Source organism: Salmo salar, unplaced genomic scaffold (assembly GCF_905237065.1).
Source record: "Salmo salar unplaced genomic scaffold, Ssal_v3.1, whole genome shotgun sequence".
NCBI classification, from domain to species: Eukaryota; Metazoa; Chordata; class Actinopteri; order Salmoniformes; family Salmonidae; genus Salmo; species Salmo salar.
This window is the reverse complement of record NW_025548694.1, coordinates 124,906-143,576: the sequence shown is the minus strand read 5'-3', so window position 1 is coordinate 143,576 and position 18,671 is coordinate 124,906. Positions and strand designations below refer to the sequence as shown.

At 50.0% G+C, this 18,671-nt stretch overlaps 1 protein-coding gene across 1 annotated transcript in view; it reads left to right on the top strand.

Annotated features, from left to right (window-relative positions):
• The first annotated feature begins 829 nt into the window (after window positions 1–829).
• The window catches only part of LOC106595760 (lethal(2) giant larvae protein homolog 1), a 115,601-nt gene continuing 97,759 nt past the window's right edge, over window positions 830–18,671 (top strand). The window contains 3 exon segments of the mRNA XM_045712661.1: window positions 830–874; window positions 876–911; window positions 5,865–5,962. Coding sequence (XP_045568617.1) covers window positions 830–874; window positions 876–911; window positions 5,865–5,962 — 179 coding nt within the window.

Here is an 18,671-nt window from a genome sequence, read left to right as displayed (position 1 = left end):
CTCCGTGTTTCCTAAAACATTAACGTGTTTCACCAAACTGTAAGTCATATAACTGTTTGTTAGATGGAAAAAAACGCTTTTTGTGGACTTCACCGGATAGATGTTGCTCTCTGGTTTTTTTTAATTTATTCTGTCACTTTGTCTTCTTATTGTCTCTGCGTTTTAGGCCTACATATATCACGGGTTGTCAAGGTATATGAACTAATTATAGAGCAAACAACGCAATTATCACAACACATAGGGTTGAATATGTATTTTATCTGGCTTGGACAGTGATTTTACCCACGCACCGCTACTGTGTACTGCAGTAGAGAGAGAGAGAAAAAAAAAATCGATATTCCCAAAGTTTAGCAAGTCTTTGCAAAGGTGGAGGGGGGACTTTTATTCTGAAAAAAAGAAGCAAGCGTAATATCCTGCTGCTAAGAGAACGGTGCTGTGAGTCGGGATAGACAGGCAGAGAGAGAGCTGCAGCTGAATAGAAAAAGGGCACCGCGCTGCAAGCTGCATGGTAGGAAAGCTCCGCGTCAACGTTGGTTCCTCCGTATTTATTCTACCGTTCAGGAATCCACAGCTCCGGGGAAAAACGAGCGTGTCCCCTCCGTCTGGGATCCACAGCTCCGGGGAAACCGAGCGTGTCCCCCTCCGTCTGGGATCCACAGCTCCGGGGAAAACGAGCCTGTCCCCCTCCGTCTGGGATCCACAGCTCCGGGGGAAACGAGCCTGTCCCCCTCCGTCTGGGATCCACAGCTCCGGGGAAACGAGCCTGTCCCCCTCCGTCTGGTCCACGCTCCGGGGAAACGAGCCTGTCCCCCTCCGTCTGGGTCGGAACATGATGAAGTTTAGGTTCCGACGGCAGGGCAACGACCCACAGAGAAGAGAAACTCAAACAGGAATTGTTCGCCTTCAACAAGGTAAAGTAACACAAACTTTTCTCCTCTCTTCTTCCCCCTTTCCCCAAAATCAGACCCAACCCCCCCGCCGACTGCAGGGGGAGAAAATGGGGGGTTTTGAGGAGGAGGAGGAGGAGGGGGTGTAAACAGCGGATCTCGGTGGCGAGTTGTGCAGAACCTCCTCCTCTCGTCGTTTTTCCATTAAAATCAAAACCCAACCCGCAGAATGTGTCTGTTAGATGTAACAGAGGAATGATGTTGGGAAGGCGATTGGCTCCACGTCGGGGATATGCAAATCCCTTTTTTTTCACGACCAGTCAGTAGCTTGATAATAGTTTTCAACCCTTCTCTCTCTCTCTCTCTCTCTCTCTCTCTCTCTCTCTCTCTCTCTCTCTCTCTCTCTCTCTCCCTCTCTCTGTCTCTCTCTCTGTCTCTCTCTCTCTCTCTCTCTCTCTCTCTCTCTCCCTCTCTCCCTCTCTCTCTCTCTCTCTCCCTCCCTCTCTCTCTGTCTCTCTCTCTCCCTCCCCTCTCTCCCTCCGCTGCATCGGCCTGTTCAAACTTAACAACAACACCTTGTACCCGTTACTACCCTTGATGCTTTATCCTCTGATCAAACTTTTAATAACACTGTCGAAAAAATAGTTTTTTTTTTTATCTTTAACGAATTGGCACCGGGTGATCTGTGAAGAGAGGACCGTTATTCTAAACCCCCGAGATCTGATTGAGTTTCTGAAAACGTTCAACTTTTTAAATGTATTTTCTTCCATGTTGAAAGTCTCAGGAATGTTATGTTTTGCATTATTTGCCTGTGAAACAATAGTAAGCCTTTTTATTTTGTTTATTAGAAATTAGAGTGTTGGTAATGTGTTGGTAATGTGGGGAACAGTCCTACAGCGGGGTGTCTGAGTGTTGGTAATGTAGGGGGGAACAGTCCTACAGCGGGGTGTCTGAGTGTTGGTAATGTAGGGGGGAACAGTCCACAGCGGGGGTGTCTGAGTGTTGGTAATGTAGGGGGAACAGTCCTACAGCGGGTGTCTGAGTGTTGGTAATGTAGGGGAACAGTCCTACAGCGGGGGTGTCTGAGTGTTGGTAATGTAGGGGGAACAGTCCTACAGCGGGGTGTCTGAGTGTTGGTAATGTAGGGGAACAGTCCTACAGCGGGGTGTCTGAGTGTTGGTAATGTAGGGGGAACAGTCCCACGAGCGGGGTGTCTGAGTGTTGGTAATGTAGGGGAACAGTCCTACAGCGGGGTGTCTGAGTGTTGGTAATGTAGGGGAACAGTCCTACTGGCGGGGTGTCTGAGTGTTGGTAATGTAGGGGAACAGTCCCCTACAGCGGGGTGTCTGAGTGTTGGTAATGTAGGGGGAACAGTCCTACAGCGGGGTGTCTGAGTGTTGGTAATGTAGGGGGAACAGTCCTACAGCGGGGGTGTCTGAGTGTTGGTAATGTAGGGGAACAGTCCTACAGCGGGGTGTCTGAGTGTTGGTAATGTAGGGGGAACAGTCCTACAGCGGGGTGTCTGAGTGTTGGTAATGTAGGGGGAACAGTCCTACAGCGGGGTGTCTGAGTGTTGGTAATGTAGGGGAACAGTCCTACAGCGGGGTGTCTGAGTGTTGGTAATGTAGGGGAACAGTCCTACAGCGGGGTGTCTGAGTGTTGGTAATGTAGGGGGAACAGTCCTACGGCGGGGTGTCTGAGTGTTGGTAATGTAGGGGGGAACAGTCCTACGGCGGGGTGTCTGAGTGTTGGTAATGTAGGGGGAACAGTCCTACAGCGGGGTGTCTGAGTGTTGGTAATGTAGGGGGGAACAGTCCTACAGCGGGGTGTCTGAGTGTTGGTAATGTAGGGGAACAGTCCTACAGCGGGGTGTCTGAGTGTTGGTAATGTAGGGGAACAGTCCTACAGCGGGGTGTCTGAGTGTTGGTAATGTAGGGGGGAACAGTCCTACAGCGGGGTGTCTGAGTGTTGGTAATGTAGGGGAAACAGTCCTACGGCGGGGTGTCTGAGTGTTGGTAATGTAGGGGAACAGTCCTACGGTCGGGGTGTCTGAGTGTTGGTAATGTAGGGGGAACAGTCCTACAGCGGGGTGTCTGAGTGTTGGTAATGTAGGGGGAACAGTCCTACGGCGGGGTGTCTGAGTGTTGGTAATGTAGGGGAACAGTCCTACAGCGGGGTGTCTGAGTGTTGGTAATGTAGGGGAACAGTCCTACAGCGGGGTGTCTGAGTGTTGGTAATGTAGGGGGAACAGTCCTACAGCGGGGTGTCTGAGTGTTGGTAATGTAGGGGAACAGTCCTACAGCGGGGTGTCTGAGTGTTGGTAATGTAGGGGGGAACAGTCCTACGGCGGGGTGTCTGAGTGTTGGTAATGTAGGGGAACAGTCCTACAGCGGGGTGTCTGAGTGTTGGTAATGTAGGGGGAACAGTCCTACAGCGGGGTGTCTGAGTGTTGGTAATGTAGGGGAACAGTCCTACAGCGGGGTGTCTGAGTGTTGGTAATGTAGGGGAACAGTCCTACAGCGGGGTGTCTGAGTGTTGGTAATGTAGGGGGAACAGTCCTACAGCGGGTGTCTGAGTGTTGGTAATGTAGGGGAACAGTCCTACAGCGGGGTGTCTGAGTGTTGGTAATGTAGGGGGAACAGTCCTACAGCGGGGTGTCTGAGTGTTGGTAATGTAGGGGAACAGTCCTACAGCGGGGTGTCTGAGTGTTGGTAATGTAGGGGGGAACAGTCCTACAGCGGGGTGTCTGAGTGTTGGTAATGTAGGGGAACAGTCCTACAGCGGGGTGTCTGAGTGTTGGTAATGTAGGGGAACAGTCCTACAGCGGGGTGTCTGAGTGTTGGTAATGTAGGGGGAACAGTCCTACAGCGGGGTGTCTGAGTGTTGGTAATGTAGGGGAACAGTCCTACAGCGGGTGTCTGAGTGTTGGTAATGTAGGGGAACAGTCCTACAGCGGGGTGTCTGAGTGTTGGTAATGTAGGGGAACAGTCCTACGGCGGGGTGTCTGAGTGTTGGTAATGTAGGGGAACAGTCCTACGGCGGGGTGTCTGAGTGTTGGTAATGTAGGGGAACAGTCCTACAGCGGGGTGTCTGAGTGTTGGTAATGTAGGGGAACAGTCCTACAGCGGGGTGTCTGAGTGTTGGTAATGTAGGGGAACAGTCCTACAGCGGGGTGTCTGAGTGTTGGTAATGTAGGGGAACAGTCCTACGGCGGGTCGTAAAAGTCCTATAGGGGAAACACAGGCGTCATTTTTAATAGATTGATTACATGGAAGATTCACGGACAAGCAGGACTTGATATGTGTGCCATTGTGGATCCGAACGCTGTGGACTCTCTTAATGACACACACACACACACACACACACACACACACACACACACACACACACAATACCCACCTAGAGGTGGTCTTCTTGCAGCACCCCAGTCCTGCGCGGCCCGCTGGTTAGAATGGGGGGGTGTTTACATACCCATCACCACAACACCCCTTTCTCCTGAACGCACACAACGCTGCCAGGCTGTCTCTCTGTCCTGTAGTCAGTCTGTCTCTCTGTCCTGTAGTCAGTCTGTCTCTCTGTCCTGTAGTCAGTCTCTCTCTCTCTGTCCTGTAGTCAATCTGTCTCTCTCTCTGTCCTGTAGTCAATCTGTCTCTCTGTCCTGTAGTCAGTCTCTCTCTCTCTGTCCTGTAGTCAGTCTCTCTCTCTCTGTCCTGTAGTCAATCTGTCTCTCTCTCTGTCCTGTAGTCTGTCTCGCTCTCTGTCCTGTAGTCAATCTGTCTCTCTGTCCTGTAGTCAGTCTCTCTCTCTGTCCTGTAGTCAATCTGTCTCTCTCTCTCTGACTACAGGACAATCTGTCTCTCTCTCTCTCTCTGTCCTGTAGTCAATCTGTCTCTCTCTCTCTCTCTCTCTCTGTCCTGTAGTCAATCTGTCTCTCTCTCTCTCTCTGTCCTGTAGTCAATCTGTCTCTCTCTCTCTCTGTCCTGTAGTAAGTCTGTCTCTCTCTCTCTCTTCCTGTAGTCAACCTCTCTCTCTCTCTCTCTGTCCTCTAGTCAATCTGTCTCTCTCTCTCTCTTCCTGTAGTCAACCTGTCTCTCTCTCTCTCTTCCTGTAGTCAACCCCCTTCTGTTCCTCTCTCTCTTCCTCTAGTCAATCTGTCTCTCTCTCTCTCTTCCTGTAGTAATCTCTCTCTCTCTCTCTCTTCCTGTAGTAACCTCTCTCTCTCTCTCTCTGTCCTCTAGTCAATCTGTCTCTCTCTCTCTCTGTCCTGTAGTCAATCTGTCTCTCTCTCTCTCTTCCTGTAGTCAACCTGTCTCTCTCTCTCTCTGTCCTGTAGTAATCTGTCTCTCTCTCTCTCTGTCCTGTAGTCAATCTCTCTCTCTCTCTCTCTGTCCTGTAGTCAACCTGTCTCTCTCTCTCTCTTCCTGTAGTAATCTGTCTCTCTCTCTCTCTTCCTGTAGTCCCTCTCTCTCTCTCTCTTCCTCTAGTCAACCTGTCTCTCTCTCTCTCTTCCTGTAGTCAACTCTCTCTGTCTCTCTCTCTCTGTCCTGTAGTCGATCTCCCGTCTGTTTCTCTCTCTTCCTCTGAGTAACCCCCCCCTCTCTCTGTTCCTCTCTGTTCCTCTGAGTAACCCCCCCTCTCTCTTCCTCTTAGTAACCCCCCTCTCTCTCTTCCTCTTAGTAACCCCCTCTCTCTCTTCCTCTTAGTAACCCCCCCTCTCTCTGTTCCTCTGAGTAACCCCCCTCTCTCTCTTCCTCTTAGTAACCCCCCTCTCTCTGTTCCTCTGAGTAACCCCCTCTCTCTCTTCCTCTTAGTAACCCCCCTCTCTCTCTGTTCCTCTCTCTTCCTCTTAGTAACCCCCCCTCTCTCTGTTCCTCTTAGTAACCCCCTCTCTCTGTTCCTCTTAGTAACCCCCCCTCTCTCTGTTCCTCTCTCTGTTCCTCTGAGTAACCCCCCTCTCTCTGTTCCTCTCTCCACTAGACAGTGGAACATGGGTTCCCCCACCAGCCCAGTGCTTTGACCTTCGACCCCCAGCTGCAGCTCATGGCCATCGGGACCAAGTCTGGAGCCATCAAGATGTATCCTTTACCCCGTACACATCCTCCTCTGTCTGTCTGTCTGTCTGTCTGTCTGTCTGTCTGTCTGTCTGTCTGTCTGTCTGTCTGTCTGTCTGTCTGTCTGTCTGTCTGTCTGTCTGTCTGTCTGTCTGTCTGTCTGTCTGTCTGTCTGTCTCTCTCTCTGTCTCTCTGTCTCTCTCTGTCTGTCTCTGTCTGTCTGTCTGTCTGTCTCTCTCTCTGTCTGTCTGTCTCTCTCTCTGTCTGCCTGTCTCTCTGTCTGTCTCTCTGTCTGTCTCTGTCTCGTCTGTCTGTCTGTCTGTCTGTCTGTCTGTCTGTCTGTCTGTCTGTCTGTCTGTCTGTCTGTCTGTCTGTCTCGTCTGTCTCTCTCTCTGTCTGTCTCTCTGTCTGTCTGTCTGTCTGTCTGTCTGCTCTCTCTCTGTCTGTCTGTCTGTCTGTCTGTCTGTCTGTCTGTCTCTGTCTCTCTCTGTCTGTCTGTCTGTCTGTCTGTCTGTCTCTCTCTCTGTCTCTCTGTCTCTGTCTCTCTCTCTGTCTGTCTCTCTGTCTCCTGTCTGAGGAGGATGAGGTAGGTAACGTTATGTGATGAGAAGGAGATTGTTTCTGTCAGAACATGTAGAGAACAGCTTCAGTCTGGTGTTCTCATGGCATCACGTTTCATTCATCCAGCTGTAGATCTCTGTAGTTACAGTCAGTCTGCCTCTCTAGTGTGTGTGAATCATGTCTTTCAGTGTCAGCTTGCTGTGATAGACTGGTTGGTAGTACCAGGCACAGCTCTGAGAGAGGGGAGGGAGGAGAGAGGGAGGGAGGAGAAGGGGAGGGAGGAGAGAGGGAGGAGGAGAGGGGAGGGAGGGAGGGAGGAGAGAGGGAGGGAGGGAGGAGAGAGAGAAGAGGGAGGAGAGAGAGAGAGAGGGAGGGGAGGGGAGAGGGGAGAGGGAGGAGAGAGAGAGAGGGAGGGAGGGAGAGAGGGAAGGAGAGGAGGGGGAGGGAGGGAGGAGAGGAGGGGGAGGAGGGAGGAGAGGAGAGGGAGGGAGGGAGGAGAGGAGGGAGAGGGAGGGAGGAGAGGAGGAGGGGAGGGAGGGAGGGAGAGGGAGGGAGGGAGAGAGGGAGGGAGAGGGAGGGAGGGAGGGGAGGGAGGAGAGGAGAGGGAGAGGGGGAGGGAGCCGAACGGGGAGTCGTATAGACGCTGAGTCGTATAGGCGCCGAACGGGGAGTCGATAGGCGCCGAACGGGGAGTCGTATAGACGCCGAACGGGGAGTCGTATAGGCGCCCGAACGGGGAGTCGTATAGGCGCCGAACGGGGAGTCGTATAGGCGCCGAACGGGGAGTCGTATAGGCGCCGAACGGGGAGTCGATAGGCGCCCGAACGGGAGTCGAATAGGCGCCGAACGGGGAGTCGTATAGAACGGGGAGTCGTATAGGCGCCGAACGGGGAGTCGTGTAGAACGGGAGTCGTATAGAACGGGGAGTCGTATAGAACGGGGAGTCGTATAGGCGCCGAACGGGGAGTCGTATAGGCGCCGAACGGGGAGTCGTATAGGCGCCGAACGGGGAGTCGTATAGAACGGGGAGTCGTATAGAACGGGGAGTCGTATAGGCGCCGAACGGGGAGTCGTATAGGCGCCGAACGGGGAGTCGTATAGAACGGGGAGTCGTATAGACGCCGAACGGGGAGTCGTATAGAACGGGGGAGTCGTATAGAACGGGGAGTCGTATAGGCGCCGAACGGGGAGTCGATAGACGCAAATGAAATGGGATTAGGGTTGAGTAAGGTAGTAGCGGAATGGGATTAGGGCTGAGTAAGGTAGTAGCGGAATGGGATTAGGGCTGAGTAAGGTAGTAGCGAAATGGGATTAGGGTTGAGTAAGGTAGTTGTGGAAATGGGATTAGGGCTGAGTAAGGTAGTAGCGAAATGGGATTAGGGCTGAGTAAGGTAGTAGTGGAAATGGGATTAGGGCTGAGTGAGGTAGTAGCGGAATGGGATTAGGGCTGAGTAAGTAGCAGGAATGGGATTAGGGCTGAGTAAAGTAGTAGCGGAATGGGATTAGGGCTGAGTGAGGTAGTAGCGGAATGGGATTAGGGCTGAGTGAGGTAGTAGTGGAAATGGGATTAGGGCTGAGTAAGGTAGTAGCGGAATGGGATTAGGGCTGAGTGAGGTAGTAGCGGAATGGGATTAGGGCTGAGTGAGGTAGTAGTGGAAATGGGATTAGGGCTGAGTGAGGTAGTAGCGGAATGGGATTAGGGCTGAGTGAGGTAGTAGTGGAAATGGGATTAGGGCTGAGTGAGGTAGTAGTGGAAATGGGATTAGGGGCTGAGTGAGGTAGTAGTGGAAATGGGATTAGGGCTGAGTGAGGTAGTAGTGGAATGGGATTAGGGCTGAGTGAGGTAGTAGTGGAATGGGATTAGGGCTGAGTGAGGTAGTAGTGGAAATGGGATTAGGGCTGAGTGAGGTAGTAGCGGGATGGGAAAGTCCCCTCTCCACTACAGTAGCAGCCAGGACTGGGCTGGACCAGGATCTCTCTGTTAGAACCAGGACTGGGCATGACCAGGATCTCTCTGTTAGAACCAGGACTGGGCTGGACCAGGATCTCTCTGTTAGAACCAGGACTGGGCTGGACCAGGATCTCTCTGTTAGAACCAGGACTGGGCTGGACCAGGATCTCTCTGTTAGAACCAGGACTGGGCATGACCAGGATCTCTCTGTTAGAACCAGGACTGGGCTGGACCAGGATCTCTCTGTTAGAACCAGGACTGGGCTGGACCAGGATCTCTCTGTTAGAACCAGCACTGGGCTGGACCAGGATCTCTCTGTTAGAACCAGGACTGGGCTGGACCAGGATCTCTCTGTTAGAACCAGCACTGGGCTGGACCAGGATCTCTCTGTTAGAACCAGGACTGGGCTGGACCAGGATCTCTCTGTTAGAACCAGGACTGGGCTGGACCAGGATCTCTCTGTTAGAACCAGCACTGGTCTGGACCAGGATCTCGCTGTTAGAACCAGGACTGGGCTGGACCAGGATCTCTCTGTTAGAACCAGGACTGGGCTGGACCAGGATCTCTCTGTTAGAACCAGGACTGGGCTGGACCAGGATCTCTCGTTAGAACCAGGACTGGTCTGGACCAGGATCTCTCTGTTAGAACCAGGACTGGGCTGGACCAGGATCTCTCTGTTAGAACCAGGACTGGGCTGGACCAGGATCTCTCTGTTAGAACCAGGACTGGGCTGCATAGAGCTACTACGTCCTTCTTTTTGTTATCAATACTCTGACATCAGGCAAATATTTACTCTACGGATGGCAGGTCTTTCATCTCCTCTAGTGGACCTTGTCCTGGGGCTGCGTCCCCATACTCTAATCCAGATTCCTCCTGGGTAATCCAGATTCCTCCTGATTCCTCCTGGGTAATCCAGAATCCTCCTGGGGGCTGTGTCCCCATACTCTAATCCAGATTCCTCCTGGGGCTGCGTCCCCATACTCTAACCCAGATTCCCCTGGGGGTGCGTCCCCATACTCTAATCCAGATTCCTCCTGGGTAATCCAGAATCCTCCTGGGGCTGCGTCCCCATACTCTAACCCAGATTCCTCCTGGGTAATCCAGATTCCTCCTGGGTAATCCAGATTCCTCCTGGGTAATCCAGAATCCTCCTGGGGGCTGCGTCCCCATACTCTAACCCAGATTCCTCCTGGGTAATCCAGATTCCTCCTGGGTAATCCAGATTCCTCCTGGGTAATCCAGAATCCTCCTGGGGGCTGTGTCCCCATACTCTAACCCAGATTCCTCCTGGGGGCTGCGTCCCCATACTCTAACCCAGATTCCTCCTGGGTAATCCAGATTCCTCCTGGGTAATCCAGAATCCTCCTGGGGGCTGCGTCCCCATACTCTAACCCAGATTCCTCCTGGGTAATCCAGATTCCTCCTGGGTAATCCAGATTCCTCCTGGGTAACCCAGATTCCTCCTGGGGGCTGCGTCCCCATACTCTAACCCAGATTCCTCCTGGGTAATCCAGATTCCTCCTGGGGGCTGCGTCCCCATACTCTAACCCAGATTCCTCCTGGGTAATCCAGATTCCTCCTGGGGGCTGCGTCCCCATACTCTAATCCAGATTCCTCCTGGGTAATCCAGATTCCTCCTGGTGCTGCGTCCCCATACTCTTAACCAGATTCCTCCTGGGTAATCCAGATTCCTCCTGGGTAATCCAGATTCCTCCTGGTGCTGCGTCCCCATACTCTAATCCAGATTCCTCCTGGGTAATCCAGATTCCTCCTGGGTAACCCAGATTCCTCCTGGGTAACCCAGATTCCTCCTGGGTAATCCAGATTCCTCCTGGGTAATCCAGATTCCTCCTGGGTAATCCAGATTCCTCCTGGTGCTGCGTCCCCATACTCTTATCTACCATCTGTCTTCCTGTTCTGTAGGTCTGGGTTCTGTGCGAGAACTTTTTCTCTTTTAGAGTGCTAGGATGTGTTCTGTGTTCTCTTTTAGAGTGCTAGGATGTGTTCTGTGTTCTCTTTCGGAGTGCTAGGATGTGTTCTGTGTTCTCTTTTAGAGTGCTAGGATGTGTTCTGTGTTCTCTTTGGAGTGCTAGGATGTGTTCTGTGTTCTCTTTGGAGTGCTAGGATGTGTTCTGTGTTCTCTTTTAGAACGTTGTGTTGTGGAGTTCTCTCTGTGTGTCTGATGAAACCAGCTGTAGAGACAGAGACCCCCTTTCATCCTCTAATACTCCTCCCTCTCTCTCTCTCTCGTCTCGCTCTCTCGTTCTCTCTCTTCTCTCATTAGTATTCTAATGGGGCATCGTGGACTCAAAGAGGAGCTTTAAATCAGCCTCTCCCTCACTCCCTCTCCACCTCTCTCCATCACTTGTTCATTCCCTCTCTCTCTCTCTCTCTCTCTCTCTGTCTCTCTGTCTCTCTGTCTCTCTCTCTCTCTGTCTCTCTCTCTCTCTCTCTCTCTCTCTCTCTCTCTCTCTCTCTCTCTCTCTCTCTCTCTCTCTCTCTCTCTCTCTGTCTCTCTCTCTCTCTCTCTGTCTCTCTCTCTCTCCACCTCTCTCTCTCTGCTCTCCTTCAGCCAGTTTCTTTATAGACTCAAAGTTTAAATCCCGCTTCTTTCCTCCTTCACACACCCATCCTGTTGCTCTGAGCTCAGTAGGCTTTTGTTGCAGGCTCTGTTGAGAGGTGTGTGGGTTGGTGCCCCAGAGAGGGGCTGCTTGGCCTGGCTGAGACGGACTAGAGGCTGGGTGGGTTGGCTGGTTCTGGTGCTTCAGAGAGGGGCTGCTTGGCCTGGCTGAGATGGCTGAGGCTGTTTCTGGTTCTGGTGCCCCAGAGAGGGGCTGTTGGCCTGCTTACTAGAGGCTGGGTGGGTTGGCTGGTTCTGGTGCCCCAGAGAGGGGCTGCTTGGCCTGGCTGAGACGACTAGAGGCTGGGTGGGTTGGCTGGTTCTGGTGCCAGAGAGGGGCTGCTTGGCCTGGCTGAGACGGACTAGAGGCTGGGTGGGTTGACAGATTGTGTGTGAGAGAGAGATGACTGACTGTGTTTTAATTCCCATGGTCCTCTCTGTTCTCCCCCCATCATCACATCAACACCTTATTGGTCTGTGATGGTGTGAGGTCACCACGACCCGTCTGTCTCTGTCAGTCTGATGTGTGATGGTGGTCAGCTGTAGATAGCTGTCATGATACTGTATCTGAGCTGGTTTTCTGCTAGTTGAGAACAAGTCCTTTATTTAACCAGGTAGGCTAGTTGAGAACAAGTCCTTTATTTAACCAGGTAGGCTAGTTGAGAACAAGTCCTTTATTTAACCAGCTAGGCCAGTTGAGAACAAGTCCTTTATTTAACCAGCTTAGGCCAGTTGAGAACAAGTCCTTTATTTAACCAGGTAGGCTAGTTGAGAACAAGTCCTTTATTTAACCAGGTAGGCTAGTTGAGAACAAGTCCTTTATTTAACCAGGTAGGCTAGTTGAGAACAAGTCCTTTATTTAACCAGGTAGGCTAGTTGAGAACAAGTCCTTTATTTAACCAGGTTAGGCTAGTAGAGAACAAGTCCTTTATTTAACCAGGTAGGCTAGTTGAGAACAAGTCCTTTATTTAACCAGGTTAGGCTAGTTGAGAACAAGTCCTTTATTTAACCATGTAGGTCAGTTGAGAACAAGTTCTCATTTACAACTGCGACCTGGCCAAGATAAAGCAAAGCAGTTCGACAACATACAACAACACAGAGTTACACATGGAGTAAAACAAACATACAGTCAATAATACAGTAGAAAAAGTCTATATACAGTGAGTGCAAATGAGGTAGGATTAGGGAGTTAAGGCAATAAATAGGCCATGGTGGCAAAGTAATTACAATATAGCAATTAAACACTGGAATGGTAGAATGTGCAGAAGATGAATGTGCAAAGTAGAGATACTAAATGCAAAGGAGCTAAATAAATAAATACAGTATGGGGATGAGGTAGTTGTTTGGGCTGTTTACAGATGGGCTATGTACAGCTGCAGCGATCGGTTAGCTTCTCAGATAGCTGATGTTTAAAGTTAGTGAGGGAGGGAGATATGAGTCTCCAGCTTCAGAGATTTTTGTAGTTCGTTCCAGTCATTGGCAGCAGAGAACTGGAAGGAGAGGCGGCCAAAGGAGGAGTTGGCTTTGGGGATGACCAGTGAGATATACCTGCTGGAGCGCGTGCTACAAGTGGGTGCTGCTATTGTGACCAGTGAGCTGAGATAAGGCGTGGCTTTACCTAGCAAAGGATTATAGATGACCTGGAGCCAGTGGGTTTGGCGACGAGTATGAAGCGAGGGCCAGCCAACGAGAGCGTACAGGTCACAGTGGTGGGTGGTATATGGGGCTTTGGTGACAAAACGGATGGCACTGTGATAGACTGCATCCAATTTGCTGAGTAGAGTGTTGGAGGCTATTTTGTATATGACATCACCGAAGTCGAGGATCGGTAGGATGGTCAGTTTTACGAGGGTAAGTTTGGTAGCACGAGTGAAGGAGGCTTTGTTGCGAAATAGGAAGCCAATTCTAGATTTAACTTTGGATTGGAGATGCTTATAGTGAGTCTGGAAGGAGAGTTTACAGTCTAACCAGACACCTAGGTATTTGTAGTTGTCCACATATTCTAAGTCAGAGCCGTCCAGAGTAGTGATGCTGGACGGGCGGGCAGGTGCAAGCAGCGATCGGTTGAAGAGCATGCATTTAGTTTAACTAGCGTTTAAGAGCAGTTGGAGGCCACGGAAGGAGAGTTGTATGGCATTGAAGCTCGTCTAGAGGGTTGTTAACACAGTGTCCAAAGAAGGGCCAGAAGTATACAGAATGGTGTCGTCTGCGTGAGGTGGATCAGAGAATCACCAGCAGCAAGAGCGACATCATTGATGTATACAGAGAAAAGAGTTGGCCCGAGAATTGAACCCTGTGGTACCCCATAGAGACTGCCAGAGGTCCGGACAACAGGCCCTCCGATTTGACACTCTGAACTTTATCAGAGAAGTAGTTGGTGAACCAGGCGAGGCAGTCATTTGAGAAACCAAGGCTATTGAGTCTGCCGATGAGGATGTGGTGATTGACAGAGTCGAAAGCCTTGGCCGGGTCAATGAATACGGCTGCACAGTATTGTTTCTTATCGATGGCGGTTACGATGTCGTTTAGGACCTTGAGCGTGGATGAGGTGCACCCGTGACCAGCTCTGAAACCAGATTCCATAGCGGAGAAGGTACGGTGGGATTCAAAATGGTCGGTAATCTGTTTGCTCACTTGGCTTTCGAAGACTTTAGAAAGGCAGGGTAAGATAGATATAGGTCTATAACAGTTTGGGTCTAGATTGTCTCCCCCTTTGAAGAGGGGGGGATGACCGCGGCAGCTTTCCAATCTTTAGGATAGGGAGCTAACCGAGGCATGTAGAGCGGGACTTGGGACTCCGCAGTAAAACAAAACAATGACAGCTACCCTAAACAACAGTATACAAGGCCTACTGCGGACCCAATCACAGGTGTTGATTGGGAGGGCTAAGACAACAGCGTGTCAACAACTTAGACAACAACAACAACAGGTAAATAGCGATGAACGGGGCAGAGAGGGGTCAGGTTAGCTACACAACAGGGCCTGAGTTCGAGGCTGGAGGCCGACAGATAAACAAAATGAAGAACCGCGTTAGTGAACAGTCCAGTAGGAATCAGCTGTGTAGCCGAGTGATCATAGGGTCCAATAAACAGCGATGGACGAAGCATGGAGCCCGGCTCGGCAGTCATCACTACGCTAGGCGAGCGGGAGACACGGCGCTCAGAGAGTTAGCGGGCCGGGGCTGGTAGCTGGGTCCTCACCCGATATCAACGACGCAGAGGTTGGTTGAGAGCACATCGGCCCGAATACGTCAGCAGACCAGTCGTGATGGATCGGCGGGGCTCCGTGTCGACAAAGGGGTCCAGGCCAATTGGCAAGAGAGGCATTGTAAGTTGGTGTACTTCGTTTTCGCTAGCCGGGGGAATGGGCCTAGCTCGAGGCTAACTGGTGCTTGCTTCTGGACTAAGGCTGTTAGCCACGATAGCCGCTCGGTAGCAGCTAGCTAGCTGCGATGATCCGGTGTAATGGTCCAGAGCTTGCGGCAGGAATCCGGGGATGTAGTGGAGAAGAAGGAATAAAAAGCAGTCCGATATGCTCAGGTCTGATATCGCTCTGTGTCGACTGGCAGGTATTATCCGGGCTATCCGGGTTAAAACGGCTGGTGTCTGAGCTAAAGGTAAAGACTGCTAGCAGTGGCTAACAATGACTAAATAGCTAGTAGCTAATTAGCTAGCTAGCTTCTGATGGAGATTCCAGTTACAAGGTCTATAAAATAGCAGATCCGTACCACGTTGGGTGAGGTGGGTAGTTATGCTGTATCTAGCTGTGTGTTTATAGTTATGCTGTATTTCGCTGTGTGGTTATAGTGATGCTGTATCTAGCTGTGTGTTATGCTGTATCTAGCTGTGTGTTATGCTGTATCTAGCTGTGTGTTATAGTTATGCTGTATCTAGCTGTGTGGTTATAGTTATGCTGTATCTAGCTGTGTGTTATGCTGTATCTAGCTGTGTGGTTATAGTTATGCTGTAATTAGCTGTGTGTTTATAGTTATGCTGTATCTAGCTGTGTGTTATGCTGTATCTAGCTGTGTGTTATGCTGTATCTAGCTGTGTGTTATGCTGTATCTAGCTGTGTGTTATGCTGTATCTAGCTGTGTGTTATGCTGTATCTAGCTGTGTGGTTATAGTTATGCTGTATCTAGCTGTGTGGTTATAGTTATGCTGTATCTAGCTGTGTGTTATGCTGTATCTAGCTGTGTGTTATGCTGTATCTAGCTGTGTGTTATAGTTATGCTGTATCTAGCTGTGTGGTTATAGTTATGCTGTATCTAGCTGTGTGTTATGCTGTATCTAGCTGTGTGGTTATAGTTATGCTGTATCTAGCTGTGTGGTTATAGTTATGCTGTATCTAGCTGTGTGTTATGCTGTATCTAGCTGTGTGTTTATAGTTATGCTGTATCTAGCTGTGTGTTATAGTGTGAGAGTTGAGGACAGTGATTCAGACCGTGAAATCTCTTTATCCTCGCTAACACTTCACCTTACGCCTCACTGGACGAACACACAGACCCGCTCCCTGTCTGTCAGAGAGAGAGTTTCAGTAATTATGGGTAACTACACTGTAGGCACAAACACAATGAGGATGTACAACTTTTATGTTTGTATAGATCTGGTATATAGACGTGGTGGTGGTGGTGGTGGTGAATAGTAGTTAATCCAACAGGTAGATCTGGTATATAGACGTGGTGGTGGTGGTGGTGGTGGTGAATAGTAGTTAATCCAACAGGTAGATCTGGTATATAGACGTGGTGGTGGTGGTGGTGGTGGTGGTGGTGGTGAATAGTAGTTAATCCAACAGGTAGATCTGGTATATAGACGTGGTGGTGGTGGTGGTGGTGGTGGTGGTGAATAGTAGTTAATCCAACAGGTAGATCTGGTATATAGACGTGGTGGTGGTGGTGGTGGTGGTGGTGAATAGTAGTTAATCCAACAGGTAGATCTGGTATATAGACGTGGTGGTGGTGGTGGTGGTGGTGGTGAATAGTAGTTAATCCAACAGGTAGATCTGGTATATAGACGTGGTGGTGGTGGTGGTGGTGGTGAATAGTAGTTAATCCAACAGGTAGATCTGGTATATAGACGTGGTGGTGGTGGTGGTGGTGGTGAATAGTAGTTAATCCAACAGGTAGATCTGGTATATAGACGTGGTGGTGGTGGTGGTGGTGGTGGTGGTGGTGAATAGTAGTTAATCCAACAGGTAGATCTGGTATATAGACGTGGTGGTGGTGGTGGTGGTGAATAGTAGTTAATCCAACAGGTAGATCTGGTATATAGACGTGGTGGTGGTGGTGGTGGTGGTGAATAGTAGTTAATCCAACAGGTAGATCTGGTATATAGACGTGGTGGTGGTGGTGGTGGTGAATAGTAGTTAATCCAACAGGTAGATCTGGTATATAGACGTGGTGGTGGTGGTGGTGGTGGTGGTGGTGAATAGTAGTTAATCCAACAGGTAGATCTGGTATATAGACGTGGTGGTGGTGGTGGTGGTGGTGAATAGTAGTTAATCCAACAGGTAGATCTGGTATATAGACGTGGTGGTGGTGGTGGTGGTGGTGGTGGTGAATAGTAGTTAATCCAACAGGTAGATCTGGTATATAGACGTGGTGGTGGTGGTGGTGGTGGTGGTGAATAGTAGTTAATCCAACAGGTAGATCTGGTATATAGACGTGGTGGTGGTGGTGGTGGTGGTGGTGAATAGTAGTTAATCCAACAGGTAGATCTGGTATATAGACGTGGTGGTGGTGGTGGTGGTGGTGAATAGTAGTTAATCCAACAGGTAGATCTGGTATATAGACGTGGTGGTGGTGGTGGTGGTGGTGGTGAATAGTAGTTAATCCAACAGGTAGATCTGGTATATAGACGTGGTGGTGGTGGTGGTGGTGGTGAATAGTAGTTAATCCAACAGGTAGATCTGGTATATAGACGTGGTGGTGGTGGTGGTGGTGGTGAATAGTAGTTAATCCAACAGGTAGATCTGGTATATAGACGTGGTGGTGGTGGTGGTGGTGGTGAATAGTAGTTAATCCAACAGGTAGATCTGGTATATAGACGTGGTGGTGGTGGTGGTGGTGGTGGTGAATAGTAGTTAATCCAACAGGTAGATCTGGTATATAGACGTGGTGGTGGTGGTGGTGGTGGTGGAATAGTAGTTAATCCAACAGGTAGATCTGGTATATAGACGTGGTGGTGGTGGTGGTGGTGGTGAATAGTAGTTAATCCAACAGGTAGATCTGGTATATAGACGTGGTGGTGGTGGTGGTGGTGGTGGTGAATAGTAGTTAATCCAACAGGTAGATCTGGTATATAGACGTGGTGGTGGTGGTGGTGGTGGTGAATAGTAGTTAATCCAACAGGTAGATCTGGTATATAGACGTGGTGGTGGTGGTGGTGGTGGTGAATAGTAGTTAATCCAACAGGTAGATCTGGTATATAGACGTGGTGGTGGTGGTGGTGGTGGTGAATAGTAGTTAATCCAACAGGTAGATCTGGTATATAGACGTGGTGGTGGTGGTGGTGGTGGTGAATAGTAGTTAATCCAACAGGTAGATCTGGTATATAGACGTGGTGGTGGTGGTGGTGGTGGTGAATAGTAGTTAATCCAACAGGTAGATCTGGTATATAGACGTGGTGGTGGTGGTGGTGGTGGTGAATAGTAGTTAATCCAACAGGTAGATCTGGTATATAGACGTGGTGGTGGTGGTGGTGGTGGTGGTGAATAGTAGTTAATCCAACAGGTAGATCTGGTATATAGACGTGGTGGTGGTGGTGGTGGTGGTGAATAGTAGTTAATCCAACAGGTAGATCTGGTATATAGACGTGGTGGTGGTGGTGGTGGTGGTGAATAGTAGTTAATCCAACAGGTAGATCTGGTATATAGACGTGGTGGTGGTGGTGGTGGTGGTGAATAGTAGTTAATCCAACAGGTAGATCTGGTATATAGACGTGGTGGTGGTGGTGGTGGTGGTGGTGAATAGTAGTTAATCCAACAGGTAGATCTGGTATATAGACGTGGTGGTGGTGGTGGTGGTGGTGAATAGTAGTTAATCCAACAGGTAGATCTGGTATATAGACGTGGTGGTGGTGGTGGTGGTGGTGAATAGTAGTTAATCCAACAGGTAGATCTGGTATATAGACGTGGTGGTGGTGGTGGTGGTGGTGAATAGTAGTTAATCCAACAGGTAGATCTGGTATATAGACGTGGTGGTGGTGGTGGTGGTGGTGAATAGTAGTTAATCCAACAGGTAGATCTGGTATATAGACGTGGTGGTGGTGGTGGTGGTGGTGGTGAATAGTAGTTAATCCAACAGGTAGATCTGGTATATAGACGTGGTGGTGGTGGTGGTGGTGGTGAATAGTAGTTAATCCAACAGGTAGATCTGGTATATAGACGTGGTGGTGGTGGTGGTGGTGGTGAATAGTAGTTAATCCAACAGGTAGATCTGGTATATAGACGTGGTGGTGGTGGTGGTGGTGGTGAATAGTAGTTAATCCAACAGGTAGATCTGGTATATAGACGTGGTGGTGGTGGTGGTGGTGGTGAATAGTAGTTAATCCAACAGGTAGATCTGGTATATAGACGTGGTGGTGGTGGTGGTGGTGGTGGTG